General features: G+C 36.3%; 1 protein-coding gene across 1 annotated transcript; it reads left to right on the forward strand.

Moving 5' to 3' along the window:
• Positions 1–181: 181 nt before the first annotated feature.
• Positions 182–25,355, forward strand: LOC115415664 (adenylate cyclase type 3-like). The gene is made up of 20 exons (XM_030129331.1): positions 182–885; positions 4,923–5,072; positions 8,029–8,165; positions 8,263–8,374; positions 10,948–11,075; positions 12,444–12,602; positions 12,685–12,844; positions 14,404–14,511; positions 14,602–14,678; positions 14,789–14,950; positions 18,539–18,626; positions 18,801–18,917; positions 20,699–20,970; positions 21,062–21,143; positions 22,346–22,504; positions 22,908–23,054; positions 23,714–23,830; positions 23,941–24,067; positions 24,158–24,282; positions 24,386–25,355. Exons 1-20 carry the CDS (start codon positions 205–207, stop codon positions 24,569–24,571), a joined length of 3,294 nt encoding a protein of 1,097 aa, XP_029985191.1. The 5' UTR covers positions 182–204; the 3' UTR covers positions 24,572–25,355.
• The last annotated feature ends 549 nt before the right edge of the window (positions 25,356–25,904 follow it).

Genomic DNA, 25,904 nt, shown 5'->3' on the forward strand with positions numbered 1-25,904 from the left:
TTTTTTTTTGCCAAGCACAGAAATGGAATTATTTTATGCACTAAAATATTTTGGGGACGGAATGCAGTTTTGCACGAATGTGACCCTTTTCCAGTGTATTTGTTTGCATAAGTAGCTCAGAAATGGAACACATGAGGACTTTCCCGTGGTTTTTGTGCACGCTTTTGGACATAGTGTTGTAAAGCAGTATTATTTACAGAGAAAATGTCTGTGAACCCGGCGATTACAGCAGATACCAGTCAGTCTGCGGAGTACTCTACGGACTATTCGGTACAGGTTCCCAGTGATCCGGGTCATGGAGCGGGTCGGACACGGGAGGTGACGGTTCTGGAGCCCAGCTGCTGCCGGTGCCTACCGCGCGCCGTGCGCATCACCTTTACGCCCGACTCACTGGAGAGGCTGTACCAGAGCTACTTCCGCCGGCAGAGGCAGAAGAGTTTACTGGTGCTGGTGATGTTTGCGGCTCTGTTCAACAGTTTCATCATCATCATGTGTGCGGTGGTGTACACTGAGGACAAACTGGCCATGGTGGTGGTGGCGGCTGTGGCTCTGGCCGCAGACATTGTGCTGTATGTCCTGTGTTTGTTGCAGAAGCTCCCAGCGTCACCGGTTTTACGCGGAGCTGTGCCATACATCCTGTGGCTGATGATCACAGTCCACGTCTTATGTTACATGGGGCTGAACTATGAGCGTTTCTCCCACGCCAGTGACTCTGTGGGCTGGCAGGCATTCTTTAGTTTCTCCACGTTTCTGACCCTCCCCTTAAACCTGGTCCCTCTGCTCCTGCTCACAGCCCTGTCCTGCGGGGTGCACACCTTGGTGCTTGGGGTGACCGTGGCGCAAAGATTTGATGAAAACCTGCAGGGGCCCATGTTGGTGAGACAGGTAAATGAACCTGAAAGCCTGATTGATTGATTGATTGATTGATTGATTGATTCGAATATGAATGTCAAAATAGAAGAAAATAAATAAACAAAACACTTAAACATGAGACATATAATACATATTCGAAAAGGAGAAGAAGTACAACTTATAAACTCCCACCCTTTCTCCATATATAATTAACCCTCCGGTATCCAGGTGCGCCTTTTAGGCACACTTTGCACTTCATGTAAAAAAACTTCATATTATTTTTCACAATTTAAATAAGGTTAGAATTCAAAAGTTGTTCATTTTTGCACGATCTTTAAAATTCTGGCCACCAACTAAAATTTGCACATTGTAAACAAAAGAAAATTACAAGACTAACATCTGTCTCCCAAGTGTGCCTAAAACGCACTATTTCTTCCATTTGATATGTATGATTAGGGCTGACCTTGATTTACAAAAATGAAATCAAATTAGAGCAGAAAATAAATCAGTATATAAAATTTAATAGTTTGATTTATAGGTGTGCATTTTTGGCACACTTGGTGACAGATGCTAGTATTTTTGTACATTTGACCCAGCGCCGAAAATAATAATGCAAATTAACCAGTGTTAGAGTTAATCATTGACATATGCCAGGCTGCAAAAATCAAATAATATGTGATCCACTTTTTATGTAGTATATTGAAAAAAAATATTTTTGTGTGTTTTTTGCATCCAAAAAAATGGTTTGTTTACAATACAAACACGGCATTTAAAGGGTTAAAAAATGTGACAGTTATTGAGTATTTGGTATTTTTATTTATGGCTCAAGTTGTGTTTGAAATAGAAAAAAGTGTAAAAGAATTAAAAACAAACTGTATGAAATTTTTTTTTTACATTATTCCACAAATGTGCCAAAATGGCACACTTGGTGCTTAGTAAGGGCCTTGCTGGACGGGATACCGGAGGGTTAATAACAATAATAACCTTCCTAGTCTAATCATATCTATACTTATACCAGGGGTGTAAAACTCATGTTAGTTCAGGGGCCACATAAAGCCCAATATGACCTGCAGTGGGCCAGATCATTAAAATAATAACATAATAATACATAAATCATATCAATTCCAAAATATGTATGTCTAATTTCTATGTTTCAGAGTGAAAAAAGTAAGATTATACTATCAAAAGTTCTACATCTACAAACTATCTTTAACCCTTTCATGCATTGTGGTCACTACAGTGGACAGTTCTTCTCCAGCTGTTCTCTTGTATATTCATAGGTTTTGTTGTTTTAGTTCCATATCAGCCAACACAGTGGACACTTCTGCAACGTCCCATAATACACTGCAATTCATACCATTACTATAACTTTGCTGTTCTTGATAAACCTGATCTGCAGTAACATGTTTAAGTGTAAATCAGTTGTTATTTGTTTGACAAAAAGAGTTGTTTTTTGCATATTATATGAGGTAATAACTGGCTTTAAAGTATGTTAAAATATGAGAAAACATCAAATTAGCAGCCTTAAAAATGTTTTTATTTCATTTTTTTCATTTTACTTTCTGATATTGGGTTTTAAATATATATTTCTTTACTTAAAAAATTAAATGCATGGACATTTTTGTAACTCCATGAAAAAAAAAAACTCAATCGCAATTTTTTTTTTTTTTTATGCCTAAGGAGTTAAAAAAAAAAAAAACACTCCAGAAAAAAAAATCTTGACTAAGGTTCCCATAATTCATGCATGAAAGGGTTAAAAAAAATATGGAAAAATATGAACCATGACCAGAATGAAATTTATTAAGAAATAAAAGTGCAATTTTCACAATTTATTTTTACATGTTCATTACAACGTACAGATCACAGTGGATCTACAAATGCACAAAACATTTAATAACAGACAGAATATTGGTAAAATTACAATTAAATCTCTTAAGACATTTCAGGTTGTTCATATTTGTTCAGGTTTTTCACATTTTTTGTAAAAGGCTAGTCTGTAAATGTTAACATTTTTGTGTAATTTTACTTTTTTTTACACTAAAACAAAGAGAAAAATATGTGATTTTCATTATTTATACTTTATTATGGTAATATTTTACTGGTCTGACCCACTTTAGATGGAATTGAACTAAATTTATTTTGACATCCTTGATTGTTAACATCTTCAGTGTAATTTTTGTATTTCACTAATTCATCCTGCGGGCCAGATTGGACCCTTTGGTGGGCCGGTTTTGGCCCCCGGGCCGCATGTTTGACACCCCTGCTATATACCATAATATGACTGATACTTACTATTAACTAATTTGGTTTCTGGCTTTATAGTATTATGAACAAATATAATATGATTTACATAAACAAAAAATACAATAACACATATATGTAAATACATATTCATACACAGATCTATACACCCACACATACACATATACACATACCACCTTCTTGTACATCTTTATAACCCCCAGTGTTCCCCAACACCTCCCTCATCCCTGTACCTCTGAAAAATTGTGTCTTTGTACCTCCTTTTAAATACTTTCATGCTTGGACATTGCTTTAACTCTATATTAAATCTGTTCCACAGTCTCACCCCGCTGACTGAAACACAAAAACCTTTCCTAGTCGAGCGTATTAAGTGAATTTTAAAGTTAATTTTCCCCCTTAAATTATAACCCCCCTCATGAATACTGAATAATTTCTGTATATTTGTTGGTAAAAGATTAATTTTAGCTTAGAGATAAAGATAAAATAAAAGATAAGAGACAAAGATGGAACACATGGACACAGGTGTAGCGACATGATGGAGAGCAAAACCAAACATGACAATACCTCCAGTACATCCTCAGATCATTTTAACATGAATACTAACCCATTACAGGTGGAGGAATTGTGTTAAATGTGTGTGTTAACAAAGCAACATTTAATTTTCAATTTAATTCTAATATAGTGTACCTATCATATCAGGGAATATGCACAAAATATTTCTCTGCCTGTAACTGCACAGTTTTCTCCCACTATCATACACAACATCCAACCAGGATTTAGCAGGACAAGCAAAGCATGTTTTATCATGAACTGTTAATTAAATTACGTCAGTGCTTTAAAAGTTTAAACTTTATCACATTTAACACTAATATAATAGATAATTCTACTTAAATAAGGTTTGAATGGGTAAATTTTACTTGTAATGGAGTATTTTCTGTAAAAACAGATTATTTTAGCTTTATTTTATTCACCTATTAAACCTTAAATAACGTCAGTGCTTTAAAACTGTGAACTTTATCACATTTAACACTAATATAATAGATAATTCTACTTAAATAAGGTTTGAATGGGTAACTTTTACTTGTAATGGAGAATTTTCTGTAAAACCAGATTATTTTAGACTTATTTTATTCATCTATTAAACCTTAATATCAGAATTACGTTGAAATTAAACTTCAATCTCTCCAAATTGATTTTGTGGCAATATAAACATTTAATGACATGCAAAACAATTTTTGTTGTCTGTACAAGCATAACTTGGTTAGAACTGTGTGCCTTCATTCTTCTGTCTGTGAAGCATGTGCAGCAAGATACTACTGAGACTTTAGTTTAATAAAAAAAAAAGCACTTAATTGAACATTGTTTCCCTGTGTATTCCAGATCGGCACAATATACAACACCGTTAAATTAGGGTTTGGCAATAGACATTGTTGCTCATGAAGCTGGAATAAAATATGTTTACCTATGATTTATTTGTGATAGATTAAGTGTAACTGGTCAAAGGGGATTATACTGATTTGTATAAATAGGAATAAAAACAGGAATGTGTCTGAAAACAAAATTATTCCAACTTTATGGGCAATAGTGTGTAAATTAATTCAGTTAATCAAGGCTTTGCTTTGTGAAAATTGTGAAAAATGTCTAAATCACAAACTTTAGATTATTCCTCCAGCGATCTTGGTCAACAAAAGTATAAATCGTATCCTCTTGGCCTATATTAATGGTGACTGTGTGAGTGCAGTCATCTATGGCATATGTGCAGTTTGGAGTATTTTTCAGTCATGTCAGTCATGTCTTCCTGTCTGCAGCTTCTGGCCAATGTGATGCTCTACCTGTGTTCAGCCATGGTGGGTGTGATGTCATTCTACATGGCGGACAGAAAGTACAGAACAGCGTTTCTTGAAGCACGACAGTCACTAGAGGTTAAACTCACTCTGGAGGAGCAAAGTACTCAGCAGGTATATGGGACACACTGTACCTACCATTATACACTGGATATACAGAAAAAAATATTAGACCATCAAAAGTCATCAGAAACAATGGTTATGCGATCAAGTACTAACTCCTGTGTGTATCATATGACTAAAACAGACAGAAAAGAAAACATGGGATGCCTAAAAGCACTGTTTTTGTCAGTACAATGACATAGCTATTGATGTAAGAACTGAAGTGATTTGGTTATTATCAAGAAAACATGGAAAATGTCTAGTTATCAGCTCTGAAATTAAACTCTTATGAGCTATTTTTGTTGTTATCATTATATTTATCAAAAGAAATGTACCTTTAGTTATACCAGACATGAATATGAACAAGAAATTGAAGAAAACAAGGGTGGTCTAATAATTTTTTCCGCAACTGTATAGTGGCACACACACACAAACTTCCCTTAATGCATTTTCTTATTTTAGGGGAGATTCATTCACATCAATACCAGCAGATCCTTTGCTTCATTAAAAGTAGTGATGCCACCTTTTACCATTAGTAAAATAGCTGTATTCAAAGCTTCCTTATACTTTTGAGTACAAGTATGTAAGCATTACAGAAGTCACTGTGCAGCGGTGTCGTACCTTGCAGCGTACATCTGAGCGTCTGTTTGTTCATTAGTGCCATCCCGATTACTCTTCACAAAATCATCTCATCTCTTTCATGTTTGGTTTGTAGATGCAACTTGGAAAGCTCTGGGCGTTGACCTAGACGTTCCTTTTCAAGGTCAAAAAGGGGTTAATGTGTCAGGTCTTCTGTGGTTAGTGCATGGTCATGGGGGCAGATGTGAGAAGATATAGGGAGCAGGGAGCAACAGGGGTGTGGGTACAGGGTGTATTCAGGGGGTCTTTACAGCATTCAACATTGGTCTTGTTTACCCCTGTAAAGCCTGAACCATTAAATCATTGAGAGAAAATTCCATTTCTTTGAAACTGGAGCCTTTATTGGTCCTTCTGAACAACCTTTTTTTTTTTTTTTTCAAATTTCAGTTTCCATGTATGAGTTTCAATTTTGTATCATATTTGATACATCGGGTCTCAATGCTCAAATATTATTATTTTTGAACAAACAAAAACATAATATAACACAAACATGTCTAACAAATTGGTAATTCCTTTTCAAAACTGGCAAAATTCTGCCTTCTTCCTCGTTAATGACAATCTTGTAGTGTCACTGGACAGGCCTCTGGTGAATGAATTCCTCCCCCCTGGTGGATCATCTGTGTATTGCATGTGTCTAATTATTTGTATACGTCAGGTTTTTCAAGAAAAAAAATATCACACTGATCATGTAGAGGGCTTCAAAACTCATGTATCAAATATGATACGTTTGGTGTTATAGTGTTGCTTTTGTATTCGGTGACTTTCGATGAATGTTACTGCTCCATTGCATGGGCTTGTGAAAATCATACTGAACTTTTCATGTGTTTTCTTTTGTTGCTGTGCATGCATGAGGTCGGACTCATTTGAACTACTAACAAAGTTCTTTTAGCTTAATAATAAAGACCCAAACAACCACTAGTAACCACAACCATCTACTGATTTAAAATGTTTAATAACTTCTGATTCACTAATCCTATTAATACATGTAAATAATTGGTGTAAAATACAGTTATTCATCTTTTCATAATCATCAGATATGACCCATTTGGACGTTCAGAGGCTCCGTAGTGAACGTAGAAACACTGTCATCTTCTACAACATTGATTCACCAGTAAAACCCATGGAGTTGGATCAATGACAGTGAATAGAGACACTTTTTATTTTTGTGTAATTGATATATTTTGCTGAAAAATTCACTTTTTCTTCAGTTTTCTCTCTTTTTGATATAATAACCTTCAACTTTAAGCTGAGCTTTTGTGAATATCTACATGACCAGTGAATTAAATATTGGAAAACATGATTTTCACTGAAAAAACACAAAATACAGAGGATAATATTATGATAAATAGTGATGAATTACTTAAGAAAGGTTAAAATAGAGAGAAAAATTTATTTGGGAACTGCCACAAAAGAAGCACTGGGTCTTTATGGGTTAAGAAGGGTGAGAATTTTTACCTCAAAGAGAACACATCCTTCTGTTTGTCACCAACATTCAATATCAGCTCATTTGGTGGTTTTCAAAGGGGAAGAACAAGTCTGATCTGAAAAGTAAATAAACCTGTCAGACAAATGTAGCATAAGCATTAATTTCCATAAAATAGAAACAGTAGAAGTAGGTCAGATTTGTTGGTTTTAAGTGTTAATTTTGTCTGTAGGGTGATAAATATCCCATGCAGCCCAATTACAGTGTGATTTGTTTGGCTCAAGGTTAATAGGTTTATTAGTGAGCTTGTTGTTTTCAGTAGTGTTGTCACCATTAGGGACCTGTTACTGTACGGTCAGCCTAAGCTCTTGACAATCAGTGGATCCTTTAAGAAACATATAAGAATATATAAACTGATATTTTTAAGTCACTATAACAATGTTTTTATTTTCTTTTTTAATTTTGATGAAATTGAACACTGGTTATCACTTGCCTTCTCTAAAATTAGGTAACAATCATAATCTGCTACCTTGATTCTACTATTTTTGCCTCGGACTCGTATCAGTGTCAAATTCTTTACCTTTTTGACAAATTGATGAACACAGAGGCAGATGCTTGGAGGGGGAAGTGGATAAAATGGTGAATATTAGCAGTTGTGAGGACGGAAATGAAGAGCGCGTATTCCCAAAGTACCTCCCAAAGTGGCTTATTAGAGGCGAGGTAAAGCCAGCAAAGCAAAACACATGCAACAGGCTGACAGGATCTCTGGAGACCGGCGAGGAATCATTTACAGCCTCTGTCATATTATGCACACATGTACTTATTTACACACAAATAGTCACAACTTATGCTTTATGTGCATTTATTTGGTACATTTAAGCCTCCGTTGACTGTGTCTCTATATAGGAGGAGTTATTATTGTCTATCCTGCCTAAACACATAGCTGATGAGATGCTTCAGGGTATGAAAAACCAGGCCAATCAGAAGGAGGTCCAGCAGCAGCAGTTCAACACCATGTACATGTACCGCCATGAAAACGTCAGGTAAGGATCACACAACATATAGGTTTCACATGTCTAAAAGTTGTGTTGTTTGTTTAAGGAGTTGTTTTTTGCCTGTATACGTCTGTTTCTGTTTTAGTATCCTGTTTGCTGACATTGTCGGCTTCACGCAGCTGTCCTCAGCCTGCAGTGCCCAGGAGCTTGTAAAGCTACTTAATGAACTGTTCGCTAGCTTTGACAAACTGGCAGCGGTGAGCATCTATTTTTCTCAGTCTCTCTTGTATTTTTCAGTGTTTTCTTCCGTACTCAGCTCTCCTCGTCTGCACAAACTACTTTCAGAACTTTTATATACTGTATATACTCTATTTGGAAGAAAGTATTTGGCCACATACACATTACACCTAATCTTGTGGTGGCCCAGAGGTGCAACAGCCCAAAAAATTGTCCATATAAGAAAAAAAAGAGAAAAGCCCAAAAAATTATCCACTAGCCCAAAAAATGGTCCACTAGCCCAAAAAATTATCCACTATAAGAAAAAAAAGATAACAGCCCAAAAAATTACCCACTATAAGAAAAAAAGAGAACAGTCCGAAAAATTATCCACTTTAAAAAAAAAAAAAAATCATCCACCTTTTCAGTTAAGGGGGTGCTGTTTACCGGAAAGGTCTCTTGCTTTAAAATTAAGGCCACCACAAAAAATAAAAGCATAGGCAGAACATTTTTAAGGCCTTCAGCTAATGTGGCTACACAATTGCTGACTTGCACTGGTAGTTCACAAAATTGCCGTCAACTTTTCAAGTTAGCATTTGCTTAGCAACGAACCTTCACACAGTGCACCCAAGGGCCATTTACCGATGAAAACTAACCCCAACCAAACCCTAACCCTAACCTTAACCATTTAACACCCAAACCTAACCTTAAGCAGACACGGGAACCTTAATTAATTGTTTAACTGCTTTGCAAACTATATTAATGTAAATATTTTTGAAATAACTTTATTTTTAGCGCACCAACCTCCACTTCCGGTGGGTTACTTCCTTAGCATTAGCCACATTAGCTGAAGGCCTTAAAAATTTTCACTCTATGCTTTTATTTTTTGTGATGGCCTTAATTTTAAAGCAAGAGACCTTTTTTCTTACAATGGATATTTTTTTTGGATGTTCTCTTTTTTTTCTTCTAGAGGGTAATGTTTTGGGCTAGTGGATCATTTTTGGGGGCTGTTCTCTTTTTTTCTTACAGTGGATAATTTTTTGGCTCTTCTCTTTTTTTCTTATAGTGGATAATTTTTTGGACTGTTGTCTTTTTTTATAGTGGATAATCTCTGGGGTTGTTGTCTTTTTTTCTTATATGGATAAGGTTTTGGGCTGTTCTCTTTTTTCTTACTTTGGATAATTTTTTGGCTGTTCTCTTTTTTTGTTATAGTGGATAATTTTTGGGGCTGTTGTCTTTTTTTTCTTATAGTGGATAATCTCTGGGGTTGTTGTCTTTTTTTCTTATATGGATAAGTTTTTGGGCTGTTCTCTTTTTTTCTTATAGTGGATAATTTTTTGGGCTAGTGGATAATTTTTTGGGCTGTTGCACCTCTGGGCCACCGTATATTCTTACACCCCTCTTCTAAAAGTCTGAGGAGTGTGTCTGTGGGAATTTTGACCCATTCACCCAGAAAAGTATTTGTGAGGTCAGAGACTGATGCTTGTCTTTTAATACTAGTTCTTCTTCATTCCAAAGGTTTTTGATGAGGCTGATAACAGGGCTGTATGCAGGCTAGTCAAGTTCTTCCACACCAAACACCTATTCAGCAGTGTCCTCGTGGACCTCAAATTGTGCACTGAAACAGAAAAGGGCCTTCCCCAAACTGACCCACAAAGATAGAAGCATAGAATTGTTCAATATGTCTTGGTAAGATGAAGCAATGAGATTTCTGGACTTGCGTGTAGCTGCTCGGTCATGGTAACCCATGCCACGGGGGTCCAGGTGTCCAGTTTGTGTGTTGAGGAGGCTTGAAAATCTGCATTTACTGGATTGGTTACTTTTACGTCTACACTTGGTGACCCTGCTCTGTAGCTTCATGTCAAAGTTGCTGTGGTTCACTTCCACTTTGCAATAATATCACTTATATAAGATTTTCATGATTTGCAATGGTGGCATCCAATCACAATACCCAATCCATGTAGTTTATGTAGAGCTGCTGCATTTTTAACCCATAAAGACATCCACTGACAAAAGCATCTACTGATCTGAAATGTTTAATATTTGTTAATCCACTAACAATATCAATACGTGGAAATAATTGGTGTAAAATACAGATTGTTATCTTTTCTTGGTCATCAGATATGACCCATTTGGATGTTCTGAAGCTTGGTGGTTACCTTGGAAACATCATCATGTTCTACAACAGTGATTCATCAGTAAAACTCATGGAGTTTGATCAATGACAGTGGATGTTTTACTTTCAGTTATTGATATCTTTGCCGAAAAAGTCACATTTTCTTCAGTTTTTTCTGTTTCAGATATAATGACCCTCAACTTTAATCTAAGCTTCTATGAACATCTACATAATCATAATCATTAAATATAGGAGTATACCTGATTTACACAGAAAAATGCAAATACAGAGGATAATATTATAATAAATGGTGATAAATCACTTAAGAAAATTTAAATATAGAGAAAAAAATATTTTGGAACTGCCACAGAAGTAGCACTGGGTCTTTATGGGTTAAAAACTGTTACACTTATTATTTCACCAAAATCAGCAAGTTTTATCACCACTATAGTTTATTTAAATCTACAAATCTGCTTTTTCTCCATCATCATCCTACAGCAACATCACCAATTGAGGATTAAGATCCTGGGAGATTGTTACTACTGTATCTGTGGTCTACCAGACTTCAGAGAGGATCACGCTGCCTGCTCCATAAAGATGGGCCTCGCAATGGTAGAGGCTATCTCGTAAGTAATGTAGAAAAAGGATATGCATCAAAAAGAGGATTGGAAAGATTAATATAAACATTTTAAAGTCAGATGAAATTCTGTATAAATAAATAAATAAATAAATATATTATTATTATTATTATTATTATTATTATTATTATTATTATTATTATGTTATTTACTTATTTATTTCAATATTTTCCTTATTTATGTATTTGTTGTATGTATTCTGTACTGTTCATGTCATAATTGGATTTACGTCAAGAACTGATCTTGAGAGGTCTGAGTTGGGCCAGGACAAGTCTCTCCAGGACCTTCATGACATGTGACATCAGTCTGCAACTAGTGTCTGAAGTTATTGACACCAGATGGGATGGGCTTCTCGGGCACCGGCACTATGCAGGATGTTTTCCATAGCACCAGTATCCTCTCCGGCTTCAGACTGAGATTGAAAATAAAGTGCAGGATCCCAGATAGCTGTGCAGCAGGTCTTCAGGACTTGGAGGTTGATGTGGTCTGGGCCTGCTGCCTTGCCTTGGTGGACTCTCTCCAGCTGTCTTCTCACCTGGCCAGCTGTGACAGTCACAGTGGGTGTGGGAGTTGGTGGTGGGGGGTGGGGGTCCAGTGCTGAATCTATTTAAAAACAAATGGAATTGTTGGCTCTGTCTGAGCTGCCCTCCTGCTGTTCCTCCTGTTGATGTTGAAGCTGGTGATCTCCTTCATGCTCTTTCACATGTCCCAGGTGTTGCTTTGGTAGAGCTTGTCCTCCAGGTGTCCTTACATTCACTCAGCTTCACCTTGATGTGCCACTGTATCCTCTTCAACTCGTCCTTATCTCTAGATCTGAAGGTCCGCTTCCTCTGGTTCAGCAGATCCTTCTGCTGTCTGGTGATCCAGGGTTTGGTGTTGGAATAACAGTGGACAGTCCTTGTTGGGATAGCTGCATCCTCACAGAAGTTAATGTAATCTGTGATGCAGGTTGTCATGTTTATATTATCCCCATGGGGCTGGCAGAGCACATTCCAGTCTGTGGTCTCAAAGCAGTCTTGCAGAGCCATGCCGGCCTCTTGACTCCACCTCCTCACTGTCCTTGTGGAGACAGGCTGCCTCTTCACTGCAGGGACATAGTCAGGTGTTAACAGCACCAGGTTGTGATCCGACATTCCCGGGAGTGGGGGTGGGGGCAGTGGCACTGCATGCATCCTTTGAGTTGCATACAGCAGATCTAGAGTTTTATTTTCCCAGTTTGTGCAGTGAACAAACTGGTGGAAAGTGGGAAAAACAATACTCTTTATACTTATTGTATCATGAGTGATAAACAAATGTTTTGCTCTATTCTAAAATCTTCCATGAACAAAGACCATTCCTGTTTTTCTCTTTGACCAGGTATGTGCGAGAGAAGACTAAAACTGAGGTGGACATGCGTGTTGGTGTCCACTCAGGTACTGTTTTGGGAGGAGTCCTCGGGCAAAAACGCTGGCAGTTTGATGTCTGGTCCACAGACGTCACTGTGGCCAATAAAATGGAGTCTGGAGGGATTCCTGGGTAACACAGAAGAATTACTTACTTGTAAAATAATCAGTTACTTTATTCATCTGTATCCTATTGAAGCTTGTGTTTTGTACAGGCGGGTGCACATTTCACAGAGCACCAAGGACAGTTTACATGGAGAGTTTGAACTGGAGGCCGGAAATGGTGGAGAGAGATGTGAATACCTGTTGGAAAAAGGCATTGAAACCTACCTGGTCCTGGTGTCTAAACAGAAGGGAAATGCACTCAATGGAAATGTGAGTGGATGAAACGTACTTTATTTTTTCTTCTTTTCAGCGCTGCAGTTCAGAAAATGAACAACTATTATAGTATAATGAGTGGCAAGTGGTAGTTTTTTTTGAGAAATACAATACTGTGCAAAAGTCTAGGTCATCATTAGGTTTGTTGGTTTATTTTTTTATTTATTTTTTTTTAGCTTAGTTTATTTTGAATATGCAACAAGACAAAGTAATCTTACTTAGTCCTTAGAAACAGAACAGGTAGTAAGAAGTCATGGGGGAAAAAGCTTATACATATACATGACTTCATTTGCACATTCTTAAAAGAGTGGGAGGAAGTATTAAAGTTCTAATGACCAATCTGGATATATGGGAAGTATGTACAGCAGTAAAAACGAAAGTTTCAGGGAAAAAACAGCTTCTATAATCCAAAGTGGTAGTATTTAGTGTGACCTTCCTTTGCAGATGTCAGATGTTTCTGTTTGTGCTGCTTCTTGTCATGAGGACAGGGGTCACACTAAATAGTGACTTTAACCTTTAGAGGCCATTTAGTTCAGTTTTTTGTGTATATTTTTTAATACTCTGCCGATATTCCTTGTATTTCTTTTGTTATATCTGAAGAAGAGAGAATGAATATACAGCTCTGGAATAAAATGAGAGACCACTGCAAAATGATCCCTTTCTCTGATTTGACCATTTATAGGTATGCGTCTGAGTAAAATGAACATTTTTGTTTTATTCTCTAAACTACCGACAACATTTTTCCCAAATTCCAAATAAAAGTATTATTATTTGAAGCATGTATTTGCAGAACACGACACATGGTCAAATTAACAAAAAGATGCAGTGTTTTCAGACCTCAAATAATGCAAAGAAAACCAGTTCATATTCATTTCTAAACAACACAATACTAATGTTGGAACTTGGGAAAAGTTCAGACATCAGTATTTGGTGGAATAACCTGATTTTCAATGACATCTTTCATGTGTCTTGGCTCTCCTCCATTGTTGTTGGATGACTTTATGCAGCTCCTGGCACAGAAATTCTAGAAGCTCAGCAATGTTCCATGGCTTGTGACCATCCATGTTCCTCCAGATGTTTTCAAAGTGGGTTCAGGTCTGGAGATTAGACTGGCCATGACAGGGTCTTCATCTGGTGGTCCGTCATCCTTGCTGAGGCCAGGAGCATTGTCCTGATAGAAAAACCAGTCCTCAGTTTTTGATTCCAGTTACTTTTGAGATACAAATAGTACTGTTTTTGTCCATTGTAAGAGGATAGTGATGGCAACAGGATTGTTTTTTATGCTTCTCCTTCTTAAATAAGACATGGATCAGGTGTTTATTCAGTAGAATAAGGTGTGCTTCTGTTGGAATTCAACAGACACAGGAATGGAATGGCTGTCATACATGCAAATACACTGATTTCAGAGGAAATAGCAGTGGTCTCTTTTTTCCAGAGCTGTATATGCTCATTTCAACCCTGCAAAAATCAACAAACCTACAGGTGGCCTAACACTTTTGCGTAGTAGTGTATATACGTAACTTTTCTTTCATTTTCTTCTTCTTTTTCTTATTCAGAAACCAGGCACACTGTCAAACAGAAACTCAAACCAGTTGATTAGCACTACATCAACTAATGGCATTGCAGCTTCACCTCGGACAACGCCCACTGAATCTAAACAGGAGGTGAGTTTGGTTTTGCAATTAAAAAATGCACCACTACCCTCTTAAAAATCTTACCTTCACTTTATTCCTGTTTTTCTCATCTCACCTTAGAGGAGTAAAATTGTTGAAGAGCAAGTGATCAACAGACGACTACAGCAGGAGCTCCTGGAAAGAGAAACGCAGCAGATGTAAGAAACTGAAAAAAACAAAAGTTAAGATGTGCAAAGGAGCATGAACACTGAAGACTTTTATTTTTAATCCCTTATGACTTAATTTTTTGTTTCTGTGTTTCTCAAAGAATGAAGGATCACAAGATCAAGCCTATGTCACTGTATTTTGTTGATGGGAAGCTGGAAGAACATTACTCCTCAGAGAAGGAGAAGCGAAGTGGAGCAGCCTTCTCCTGCTGTGCAATTGTACTGTTGTTCATCACAGCGATGCAAGTTTTCATAGACCCACAGTGAGTTTAAATTCTGTATCACTGTATCCTGTTGCATCTTTTGATATAACTTTTACCCATAAAGACTCAGTGCTACTTTTGTGGCAGCTCCTAAATGGATTTTTCTCTCTATTTAACCTTTCTTAAGTGATTTATCACCATTTATTATAATTTTATCCTCTTCATTTTTGCATTTTTTCAATGAAAATCAGATATTTTTCAGTGTTTAATTCACTGATCCTGTCGATGTTCATGAAAGCTCACATCAAAGTCGAGGGTTATTAAACCATAAAGACCCAAACCGCTACTGGGGACCAAAACCATCTACTGATCTAAAATGTTTAATACTTGTTGATGTATTAATCCAATCAATACGTGTAAATAATTGGTGTAAAATACAGTTTTTCATCTTTTCATGATCATCAGATATGACCCATTTGGATGTTCAGAGGCTCTGAAGCGAACATGGAAATACTGTCATCTTCTACAACAAGTGTGTCGAACTCATTTTAGTTCAGGGGCCACATTCAGCCCAATATGATCTCCAGTGGGCTGGACCAGTAAAATAATAACAGTGAAAAAAGTAAAATTACATTAGGATAATGTTTACATCTACAACGTTTCCTTAAAAATCTGAATAACATGAACAACCTGAAATGTCTTAAGAAAAACAAGTGTAATTTTACCAATATTCTGCTTCAGTTTATCAGTTTTTCATTTACACATGTGCATTACAACTTACATTATTATTACAAATACACAAAACATTTAGTAACAGGCAGAATATTGGTAAAATTGCATGCACTTCTCTTAAGACGTTTCAGGTTTTTCATATTTGTTCAGGTTATTCACATTTTTGTAAAAGGATAATTTATTAATATAAACATTTTCATGTAATTTTACTTTTTTTTTTATACTAAAACAAAGATAAAATCTGCTGTTTTCATTATTTATAGGTTATTATGATAATATATTACTGGTCTGACCTAACTGAGATCTAATTGTTCTGTATGTGGAACCTGAATTAAACTGATTAATATTTTCAGTGTATTTCATCCTAGGGGCCGGATTGGACCCTTTGGCGGGCCGGATTTGGCCCCCGGGCCTTATGTTTGACACCTGTGTTCTACAGCATTGATTCACCAGTAAAACCCATGGAGTTGGATCAATGACAGTGGATGGAGACATTTGGTTTAGGTTAAGTTAGTCATATATTTTGCTGAAAAAGTCACTTTTCCTTCAGTTTTCTCTGTTCCTGATATAATAACCTTCAACTATAATCTGATATTTTATGAACATCTACATCAGAGGTGTCCAAACCTGGTCCTCGAGGGCTGGTATCCTGCATGTATTAGATGTTTCCCTCTTCCAGCACACCTGGTTCAATTAATGATCAGCTCATCATCAAGCGTTGCGCAAACCTGATAATGATGTAATGGCTTCCAGGTGTGATGGAAGAGGGAAATATCTAAAACAGGGGTGTCCAATCCTGGTCCTCGAGAGCTACTATCCTGCATGTTTTAGAGGGTTCCCTCTTCCAGCACACCTGACAGTCATTATCTGGCTTCTGCACAGCTTGATGATAGGCTTATTATTTGAGTCAGGTGTGCTGGAAGAGGGATACATTTAAAGCATGCAGGATAGTAGATCTCGAGGACCAGAACTGGACACCCCTGATATGCATGATCAGTGAATTAAATATAGGAAAATACCTGATTTATACTGTAAAAATACAAAATACAGAGGATAATATTATAATAAATTGTTACGAATACACAAGGCTTGGACCCAAATGCACGAGACAGACACAGAGCAACTTAGTTTGAGTATTTATTTACTCAAAATATTGAAACAAAAAATATCTTCACAACAGTCGAATCAAAAATTTTACACAAAAAAAAAATCTTCTCATTCGTGGTTTCAAAAATTCTAACAAAAAGATCTTCACAAACGTGGTTTCAAAAAATTAACAAAAAAAAGTCTTCACAAACATGGTATCAAAAATTTAACACAAAAATTTTCTCAGCCGAGGTATCACAAAATATAACAAAAAGAGCTTCACAAATGTGGAATCAATAGACTTACAAAGAGTAACAAACAGCAAAAAAGGACCAGGAGACGGTCAAGGGTGATCTAGGCATGGCATAAGAGATGCACTGACAACAGACACAAGGAGAGGTGGGTATATAAAGGGTAGAGAACTAATGAGCCCCTGGTGAAGACAATCAGGGAAATTTAGGGAGGACACAGACAAGACAGACACAGTGCACACAAACAAACAAAACCCCTCACCAAAATAAAACAGGAAATGAACGAAACCAACTAACATGAATTACTAGCACCGCTGAGGGCGAAGCGTCACAATAAATGGTGATAAATCACTTAAGAAAAGTTAAATATAGAAAAATAACTATTTTGAAGCTGCCCCATAAGTAGCACTGGATCTTTATGGGTTAAATCAGAAACAGAGAAAACTGAAGAAAAAGTGACTTATTCAAGTAAATATATAATTAACTGAACATAAACCAAGTGTCTCCATTCACTGTCATTTATCCAACTCCATGGGTTTTACTGGTGAATCAATGTTGTAGAAGATAACAGTGTTTCCATGTTCACTGCAGAGCCTCTGAACGTCCAAATGGGTCATATCTGATGACCATGAAAAGACGATAAACTGTATTTTACACCAATTATTTACACGTATTGATTGGATTAATGGCTCAACAGGTGTTAAATATTTTAGATCAGTAAATTATTTTGGATGCTAGTGGATGTTTGGGTCTTTATGGGTTAATATCTACAGTCATGGAAAAAAATTATTAGACCACCCTCGTTTTCTTCAATTTCTTGTTCATTTTAATGCCTGGTACAACAGAAGCTACATTTGTTTGGACAAATATAATGATAACAACAAAAATAGCTCATAAGAGTTTAATTTCAGAGCTGATATCTAGCCATTTTCCATGGTTTCCTTGATAATAACCAAAATCACATCAGTTCTTACATCAATAGCTATGAATGAATTTCCCCTCAAATAAGAAAATGCATTAAGGGAAGTGTGTGTGTCATTATACAGTCACGGAAAATATTATTAGACCACCCTTGTTTTCTTCAATGTCTTGTTCATTTTAATGCCTGGTACAACTAAAGCTACATTTGTTTGGACAAATATAATGATAACAACAAAAATAGCTTATAAAAGTTTAATTTCAGAGCTGATATCTAGCCATTTTCCATGTTTTCTTGACAATAATCAAAATCACTTCAGTTCTTACATCAATAGCTATGTCATTGTACTGCCAAAACAGTGCTTTTAGGCATTCCATGTTTTCTTTTCTGTCTGTTTTAGTCACATGATACACACAGGAGTTAGGACTTGATTGTATAACCATTATTTTTGATGACTTTTGATGGTCTAATATTTTTTTCCGCAACTGTGTCTGATGTAGAAGTTAAATGCTGAGAAACACTGAGCTTTGTTGAAGCATTTAAGTTTATGGTGCTTGTGTGAAAAGGAGAAACCGAGTAAACCAGCATTCAATTATGTGTATTTCCAGTTGTTATATGGTGACTAGTAATGTCAGCTAAAGATGTGTGTTCTTCTTTCAGGTTGTATGTGAACTATGTGACTTTTGCAATAGGAGAGGTATTGTTGCTAATCCTCACAGTCTGCTCCCTTGCTGCTGTCTTCCCCAGGGTGAGAAACCAAAAAAAAAAAAAAAAAAAACTGTGTTCATGGTGATGGAAACAGATTAGTAGGTCAAAAAAAAACTGCAAATCAAGATTTTGTTGAAGGAGAATTGACTTGTCTATTTGACAGACTGAAGTATTTGCTGCTGATGATAATGACACAGATGTTTGTGTGTCACAGATATTCTCCAAGAGGTTGGTGTCTTTCTCTTTGTGGATCGATCGTACACGGTGGGCGAGGAACACGTGGGCGATGGCAGCGATATTTGTTCTCACGATGGCTGTGATTGCTGACATGGTATGAAAGTGTCTCTGAGGCTTATATAGATTAATATAGAAGGTTCTCTATAAGGATACATGAGAAAATATTGTGGCATCTCACCTTGGAATCTGTTTATCTGCATTATAAATACATAAAAGCAGTGTTAGGAAGGAATATGATAGGATGTAGGTTGATAATTGCCCTAACATGATTATTTTAATGACTTTTCTACCTATTCCAAACTGCTGCAATACAATGGAGAAATAATATTTAAGCTTCGAAGCTGGAGGGAAAATACTGAATTTCCTCAACCTTGAACTCCTAAAACTCCTATTATATTATACATATAAGGATTTTTCTTTAAATAATATTTTTGGATGCAACCTTTTTATAAACACCAACATTTTGATTAGTTACTCTTATTTCTTTACATGTTTTTCTCTGACTTATGTTAAAGTCTTATGCTGAATGAGAATATCTAATGTTGACTAGTCTATCAAATTAATCACATTGAGAATCAAGTGCTTAATACTAACAGATTAATGTTAAAGCCTTGTAAACACTATTTCTGAATATAATTTTACATATAATGGCCTCATAAAACCAAATACAGCCTAACAAAATGTTTCCACCTGAAGCAAAATCTATTCATCTGTTGTCGTACATTGTCCGTATACCCATTTCATTTTCCATCTGCATGTTTCCACTTTGTCCTTATCCAGCGATCTGTGCCTTTTATGAGTCTGACTACTTGTTCCCAGTGGGGTCCATTAGTTGTCTGTCTCACTGCCTGCTGGCTCATTTGTCACGGCCCCACAGGAACAACCTGCTACACACACTGCTGCTTTTTAGGCCAAACAGGAATAAAAGACACTAAAGTGAACACTCATTTCTATGTCATAGCTGCCATGTAGAGGTGACAGTCACTTTAAAAAGGAAAACAGCGACATTCCTTCATCAGCCACTTTGTTATTATAGTGTACTACTGTATAAATCTAAGGCTAATAAAAAAGAAGCTTATTTAACTGAAATAAAAATGATACACAATACTAAGTAAAAAGCAGTCAACAATTACGTGTGAATTAAAGTTAAAAAAGAAAAAATTTAATTCAGCTTCATTGTCATCTTCACAAGATGTCAATGGTTCATGATGTACAAACAGAATAAAAGACATTTGCACCAGTTTAAGAACTTAGTACAAGATACAACCTTTAATATACAATGTGGATTATATTTAATGTCAACAATTCTTTTATTATACAGTTTCAGTAGCTTTAAAAAAAGATTGAAGCTAATACCTAAAAAAACAAACAAAAAAAAAAAAACATCCCATTAAAACTAAATGAAAACTATAGTTAAATAGTCAGTGCCGCAAAATAAAACTAGAACTATTCTTGAAAAAATTACCAAAACTAAACTAAATGAAAAAATAAATAAATAAATTAGAGCTGCAACTGATTAATCGATTGGGTGCTTGAAGCGAATGGAAAAAATCACGATTTGATTAATTGACTCAAATTGATCGAAGGTAAATATTCTATTGCAGTTTTCCTGAATTGAAGCTTCTTTGTGCGTCACAATAAGTGTCCGTGTGAAACAACAGTGGAACCAATGTTTAACAGCAGAGAAATGAAGGAAACAAAGCTTTGATTCAGGAGAATTGTGGTTGAATGATTTTTTTTTGGATCACTTTGAGTCGATTAATCAGTTGCAGCTCTAAAATAAATATATATAGTGTAATGTGAAATAAAATAAACTTCAGATGCCATTAAAAATGTACTTACTCACTAAATGTGATTGTGTGTCTGTTGTTGTAGCTCAGCTGTGCTCCACCATCTCTTCGAGTCTTCAACAGCACCTCTGGCTTTGTGTTGGAGTCTCTGAGTGACAGAAGCTGTGCCGAAAATCCCAAACATTACAGCTTCATGGCTGTGATGTCGCTCATTGCAACCGCCATGCTGGTGCAGGTGAGTCACCTGATCAAACTGGGCCTCATGGTGCTGGTCGTCACAGCAACTGGAGCGGTGAATATCTACAGCTGGCGCGACCTTTATGACCTGTATGACTTCATACAATTTGCCAACTATAGGTGAGAAATGAGGAGTCTGATCAATGATAAGTTCCTTTTGTTAAACTTTACCTGTTAACATAACATGCTGATACATGTTTTATCCTCTCAGGACATCCATAGTGCCATCCAAGTACCTCATGACCATGATGATCATCGTCATGATGATTGGCTTTTATTTCTTTGCCCGTCATGTGAGTCCTGTTAATCTGCACTCACACTATTCCACTCTGACCCTCAGTAGTGAAAAAAATACTCAGATCATTAAAGACCACTCTTTAACAATATTCTACATGTAAAAGTTCAACATTCAAAGCCTTACAAGTATGTCAATGTTATCAGTAAAAGATAAAAAAATTATGAAAAGGCCAAATAATCACTGTACAGTAAAATGATCCATAATATTGTTTTGTCATTATATCCTCCTGAGACACAGAAAAGTGGAAGTTTTAGCTTTTTTACGTTAAACAATTGACTTGATTGGAAACTGCATAATGCAACAGTTTTTTCAGATACATTTAAATAATTGTTTTTATTTATTTATTTATTTATTTTAATCAAATCAGATCAAATCAAATGTGCTTTATTTATCACATACACAATCATACATTGTACAATGTGCAAGTGAAATGTATTGTGCATCTCCTCTGGATGCTTACACACAACTAAATAAAGGACAAAAGTATAAAAGAAAAACCAATTAAGCAAGTACACATTCAACTAAGAGTATATGAGCATATGAATATAATATGAATAATATGAATAGAATGGAATGTCCTTTGCAATGGACAGCATTTTTTAAGTAAAACTATGAAACTTCTGTCTCCTACAGAGGACAAAAATGCATTGCTGGGTCTCTGGAGGATATAAAATGTTTTTGGCTTTATGTTACTACATTAATGCGTATCATGAATTTTACTTCAGATGTTTGAAGTTGAGCCCACTTAACTACTTTACATTCTGTTGTGTGGTTTAAAATACTCATACAACAATGCATCACATTCTATGAGATCATCATATGTTTAACGCGTGAGAGTCATGTATCTGTAATAAGTCAACTTTTCATAAGCTCAGAAAAACAGGCCTGTTTTCAGGTTTGTGCCAGCTGATTTTCCATTAATTCAACAGGCATTTCAAGAGTTAATTAATTATAGGACGTGAGAAAATTATCTGAAAACATGAATGTCTTAATATGTCATATTCACATTTGTAATCTGAAAAGTAACTGGTAACTAAAGCCATTAGAAAATTACAGCAGAGTAAAAGAGCATAACATTACTTTAATGCAGTGCTTGAGTAAATCATTGAAGTCTACCACAATTCAACTGTAACAAAGTTTGTTTAGTGTTTTTACAGTGATGCATATATATATCATTTCCCTGCTGTGTTTGTGTAGTTGGAGCATCAATCTCGGAAGCTGTTCCTGTGGAAGATTGGTGTTCATGATCAGAAGGAGAAGGTGTTTGAGATGAGACGCTGGAATGAAGCACTGGTCACTAATATGCTGCCAGAACATGTGGCCAAACACTTCCTAGGCTCTAAGAAGAGAGATGAGGTGCATATAAGAGTGTATGTGTGAGGAATGTCATAGAAAATGTAAAAAGAGAACTACATTCACAGTCTAGTGCTTGCATATTACCTTATTATATCTATATATCTATCTATATCTATTATATCTATATATTATATCTCCTTATTTATTCAAAAACTGTGATGTTGAAGTATTTCTTCCTCTTACATCAGGGGCAAAAAAATATTCATATCCTCAATCCACTTGTTTTACTTGGCTCATTAAAATAACAAGGGTTTGTCTAAATTATTTTTTCACAATAGCACCATCTTGTGGTTTATTTTATATTTATTAAAAATAAAGTTACATTTTGTATAAACTGCATAAATAGCCTTACATCTTGGACTGTAATGAAAATGTATGGCTATGTTTTTTTTCCCTTTTATAGGAGCTTTACAGCCAGTCTTATGATGAAATTGGTGTGATGTTTGCTTCCATCCCCAACTTTTCTGACTTCTACACTGAAGAGAGCATCAACAACGGAGGCCTGGAGTGTCTCCGGATTCTCAATGAGATCATCTCGGATTTTGACAGTGTAAGTTTATCCAGTGTTTTTGCCCAACTGCAATAGTACATTTATGTAATTACTCAAGAAACCACCACTGCAAATACAGGATACTAATTTTGATCACTTAGTTTGCAAAGAAATGCATACTTTTATTTTGGAAGAACGATTCCCCTCCATCTTTTAAGATTTTCCATGATCAGCTGTCTTCTTTTTTACCTTTAGAAAAACTGACTTTGGATAAATATAATCGTGGCCATCTTTTTAATGAATTTTGGTTGCCTTTACTCTCTGGTATGAAGAGAGTTTGAGCTTGTACACCAAATACTGAATACTGCCCTATTACTATCATTTATAATACAGCATGCATCCCTATGCTTATGCTTATGGTGCTACCCCTGTTATTATTATTATTATTATTATTATTATTATTATTACTTTTTTTCATTTATATTTAGACCTGTTTGTTTTTGGTCTGTTACTTTTGAGTGTGTTTAGCTGGTTTACTCCTTTAGGGATAGGGGGGTGGGAAGAGGGCACAAAGGAGAATTGCAAAATTTAAGATCCAGTATCACTAAGTTTGTACTGTATCTGGATGATTTTCTTTTGTGAAAAAAAAAAGATCTTTAAAAAAAAACAAAAAAAACCTGCACCTCTCATGACTAATTGATGTCTATCTTTTCTGGCAGTTATTAGACAGAGACGAGTTCCGCTGTATCACTAAGATTAAGACAATAGGAAGCACATACATGGCAGCATCAGGACTCACCCCAGAGAGCAGCTCTAATGGATTAAACTGCCACAAGGTGTGATTGTATAACAGCATTTATGCTACACATTACTACGTGTATAATAACTTAAATGTTAAAAAATGATGATGCTAATAATAGAATGGCTATATACTGTTGTTTTGCAGTCAGAGGAGCCTTCATTGATTCAGCGCTGGCAGCATCTTGCGGACCTGGCTGAGTTTGCGTTGGCTATGAAAGTCACCCTCAATAACCTCAACAAACAATCCTTCAACAACTTCATGCTTAGAATCGGTCAGTGTGATTGTTTGTGTCAGTATATCTGTCTCACTGTTTGTTTGCTTATCTACAAAATCCTCAGATTTCCATTTTCATCTCCTTCAGGGCTCAATAAGGGAGGAGTACTGGCTGGAGTGATTGGAGCTCGTAAGCCTCACTATGACATCTGGGGCAACACTGTCAATGTAGCAAGTAGAATGGAGTCCACTGGAGTAATGGGAAACATCCAGGTAGAGTATACACAAACAGAGAGACAGATTTATTTTTTAACTCAGAAGTTTCTTCAGGCTCAGTTTTATCTTTTGGACATGTTTTGCCCCTGTTTACCCTCAGGTAGTGGAGGATTGCTATAAGATCCTGAAGGAATATAACTTTCGCTTTGTCCGAAGAGGATCCATATTTGTCAAAGGAAAGGGGGAGCTCCTTACTTTCTTCATGAAAGGCAGAGATAAACCAGCTAACAATGGCACCGCTCCTGCGACCACTGCCCTTCCTCACCAAGTGGTGGATGTATCTTGATTTACTTGACTTTATCATTAACATAGTAATAGGTGTGGAGAAAAGGCTTTGTTTGCACCTAGCATTAACATGCATCCTGAGTGATCCAACCTCAAGTGGCCAGCTGTGAATATGCCTACTCACACCTGACATTGAAATGCAAAGCTGACTCAGAATTAAAGTTTGCTCTGTGTTTTATGCCACAGACACTAAAGTGGTTGTTTACCTGCATTTACAGTAGAGGGGGGAAGTAACATCTGATAACAAATGATCACTCAAAACACAGTTGGGGATGCATTTTAATGCCAGTTCTCTATTTCTATCGAATCCACATTTTATTTACCTGCTGTAGATCTTCTTCACAAAGTCCATAGTAATAATGCACAAGTAGATTACCAAAACAAAATAATCACAACTACAGTGAAACATGGAAGTGGAATCTTACGTTCTTGTATAGATGTATATATTCTGAAAATACAGCTGAATAGTTCACAGAGCTTGGGAGTTAAAGATTTGTTACGTTGCACTTGGTTCTTAGAGTGCTCTGCAACAAACTAAAAACAGGCATATTCATTACACTGAGCATTTGTAAAGTAATGTAGCCTAATCCAAGTGTATTTCTACTGTATCAATTAAACAGGTTTTAAATAAGTACACAGTGTTGGTCAGTCTGTTCATATAGCATAACAGTACAGTGCTAAAGAAGAATATACATTTATCAGCACTAACATGGACTTTGGATCACAGACTAAAAACATCTGCTCTAAGTGAAGGTAGATCAGAAGATGAAAATGTTGCACCAGTGGAATGAGAACACATGATGTCCGCACAGAATGAATAAAAAGTGTCCTCAGATCCTGAGGTTGTAACTGAGAATATTTTACACAATTACTGGTTCTTCTCAGTTCAACTAGACTTGTTTAACTCTTGAAAAAGTTTCATTTCTCATCCATGAGACTTCTTCAGTTCTGATATCTGGTGGGGGAATTTGGATTTACAAACCTGTGGGGGGAGTGGTCTGTGTAGGTGTTAATCCACATGTTAATGAATTTAAGTGTGAGGGTCATAGAGACGGTGTGGCCCTGGGGGGCAGGGTCATTACTGGGTATTGTGTGAGTTTCAGGGTCGTTGTGAAGGGGGTGAGTCATTGTCCAAGTCCTTTGGGGGGTTTGTTTGTTTCCAGGTGAGTCTAGGTGTTGAAGGTTTTTGATAAGTAGTGTCTCAGCCCACCACCTCTGTTCAGAGAAGGATTTTCCACTTTCACAAAAAAGCTTCTTTGTCTCCTCTCTCAAACATTGTTTTCTCTGGCCAGTATCCTGACATTGCTGTCCTCAAAGGAGTGTCCTTTTTCTTC

Source organism: Sphaeramia orbicularis, chromosome 24 (genome assembly GCF_902148855.1).
Source record: "Sphaeramia orbicularis chromosome 24, fSphaOr1.1, whole genome shotgun sequence".
Taxonomy (NCBI): domain Eukaryota; kingdom Metazoa; phylum Chordata; class Actinopteri; order Kurtiformes; family Apogonidae; genus Sphaeramia; species Sphaeramia orbicularis.

What these genes read in the sequence shown, in the direction of transcription:
- LOC115415664 (XM_030129331.1), top strand. Translation starts at nt 205, where the DNA reads ATGTCTGTGAACCCGGCGATTACAGCAGATACCAGTCAGTCTGCGGAG. An exon ending in GGCCCATGTTGGTGAGACAG is followed by an intron (nt 886 to 4,922) that starts GTAAATGAACCT and finishes TCCTGTCTGCAG; the next exon opens with CTTCTGGCCAATGTGATGCT. An exon ending in TGGCTGTGATTGCTGACATG is followed by an intron (nt 18,918 to 20,698) that starts GTATGAAAGTGT and finishes CTGTTGTTGTAG; the next exon opens with CTCAGCTGTGCTCCACCATC.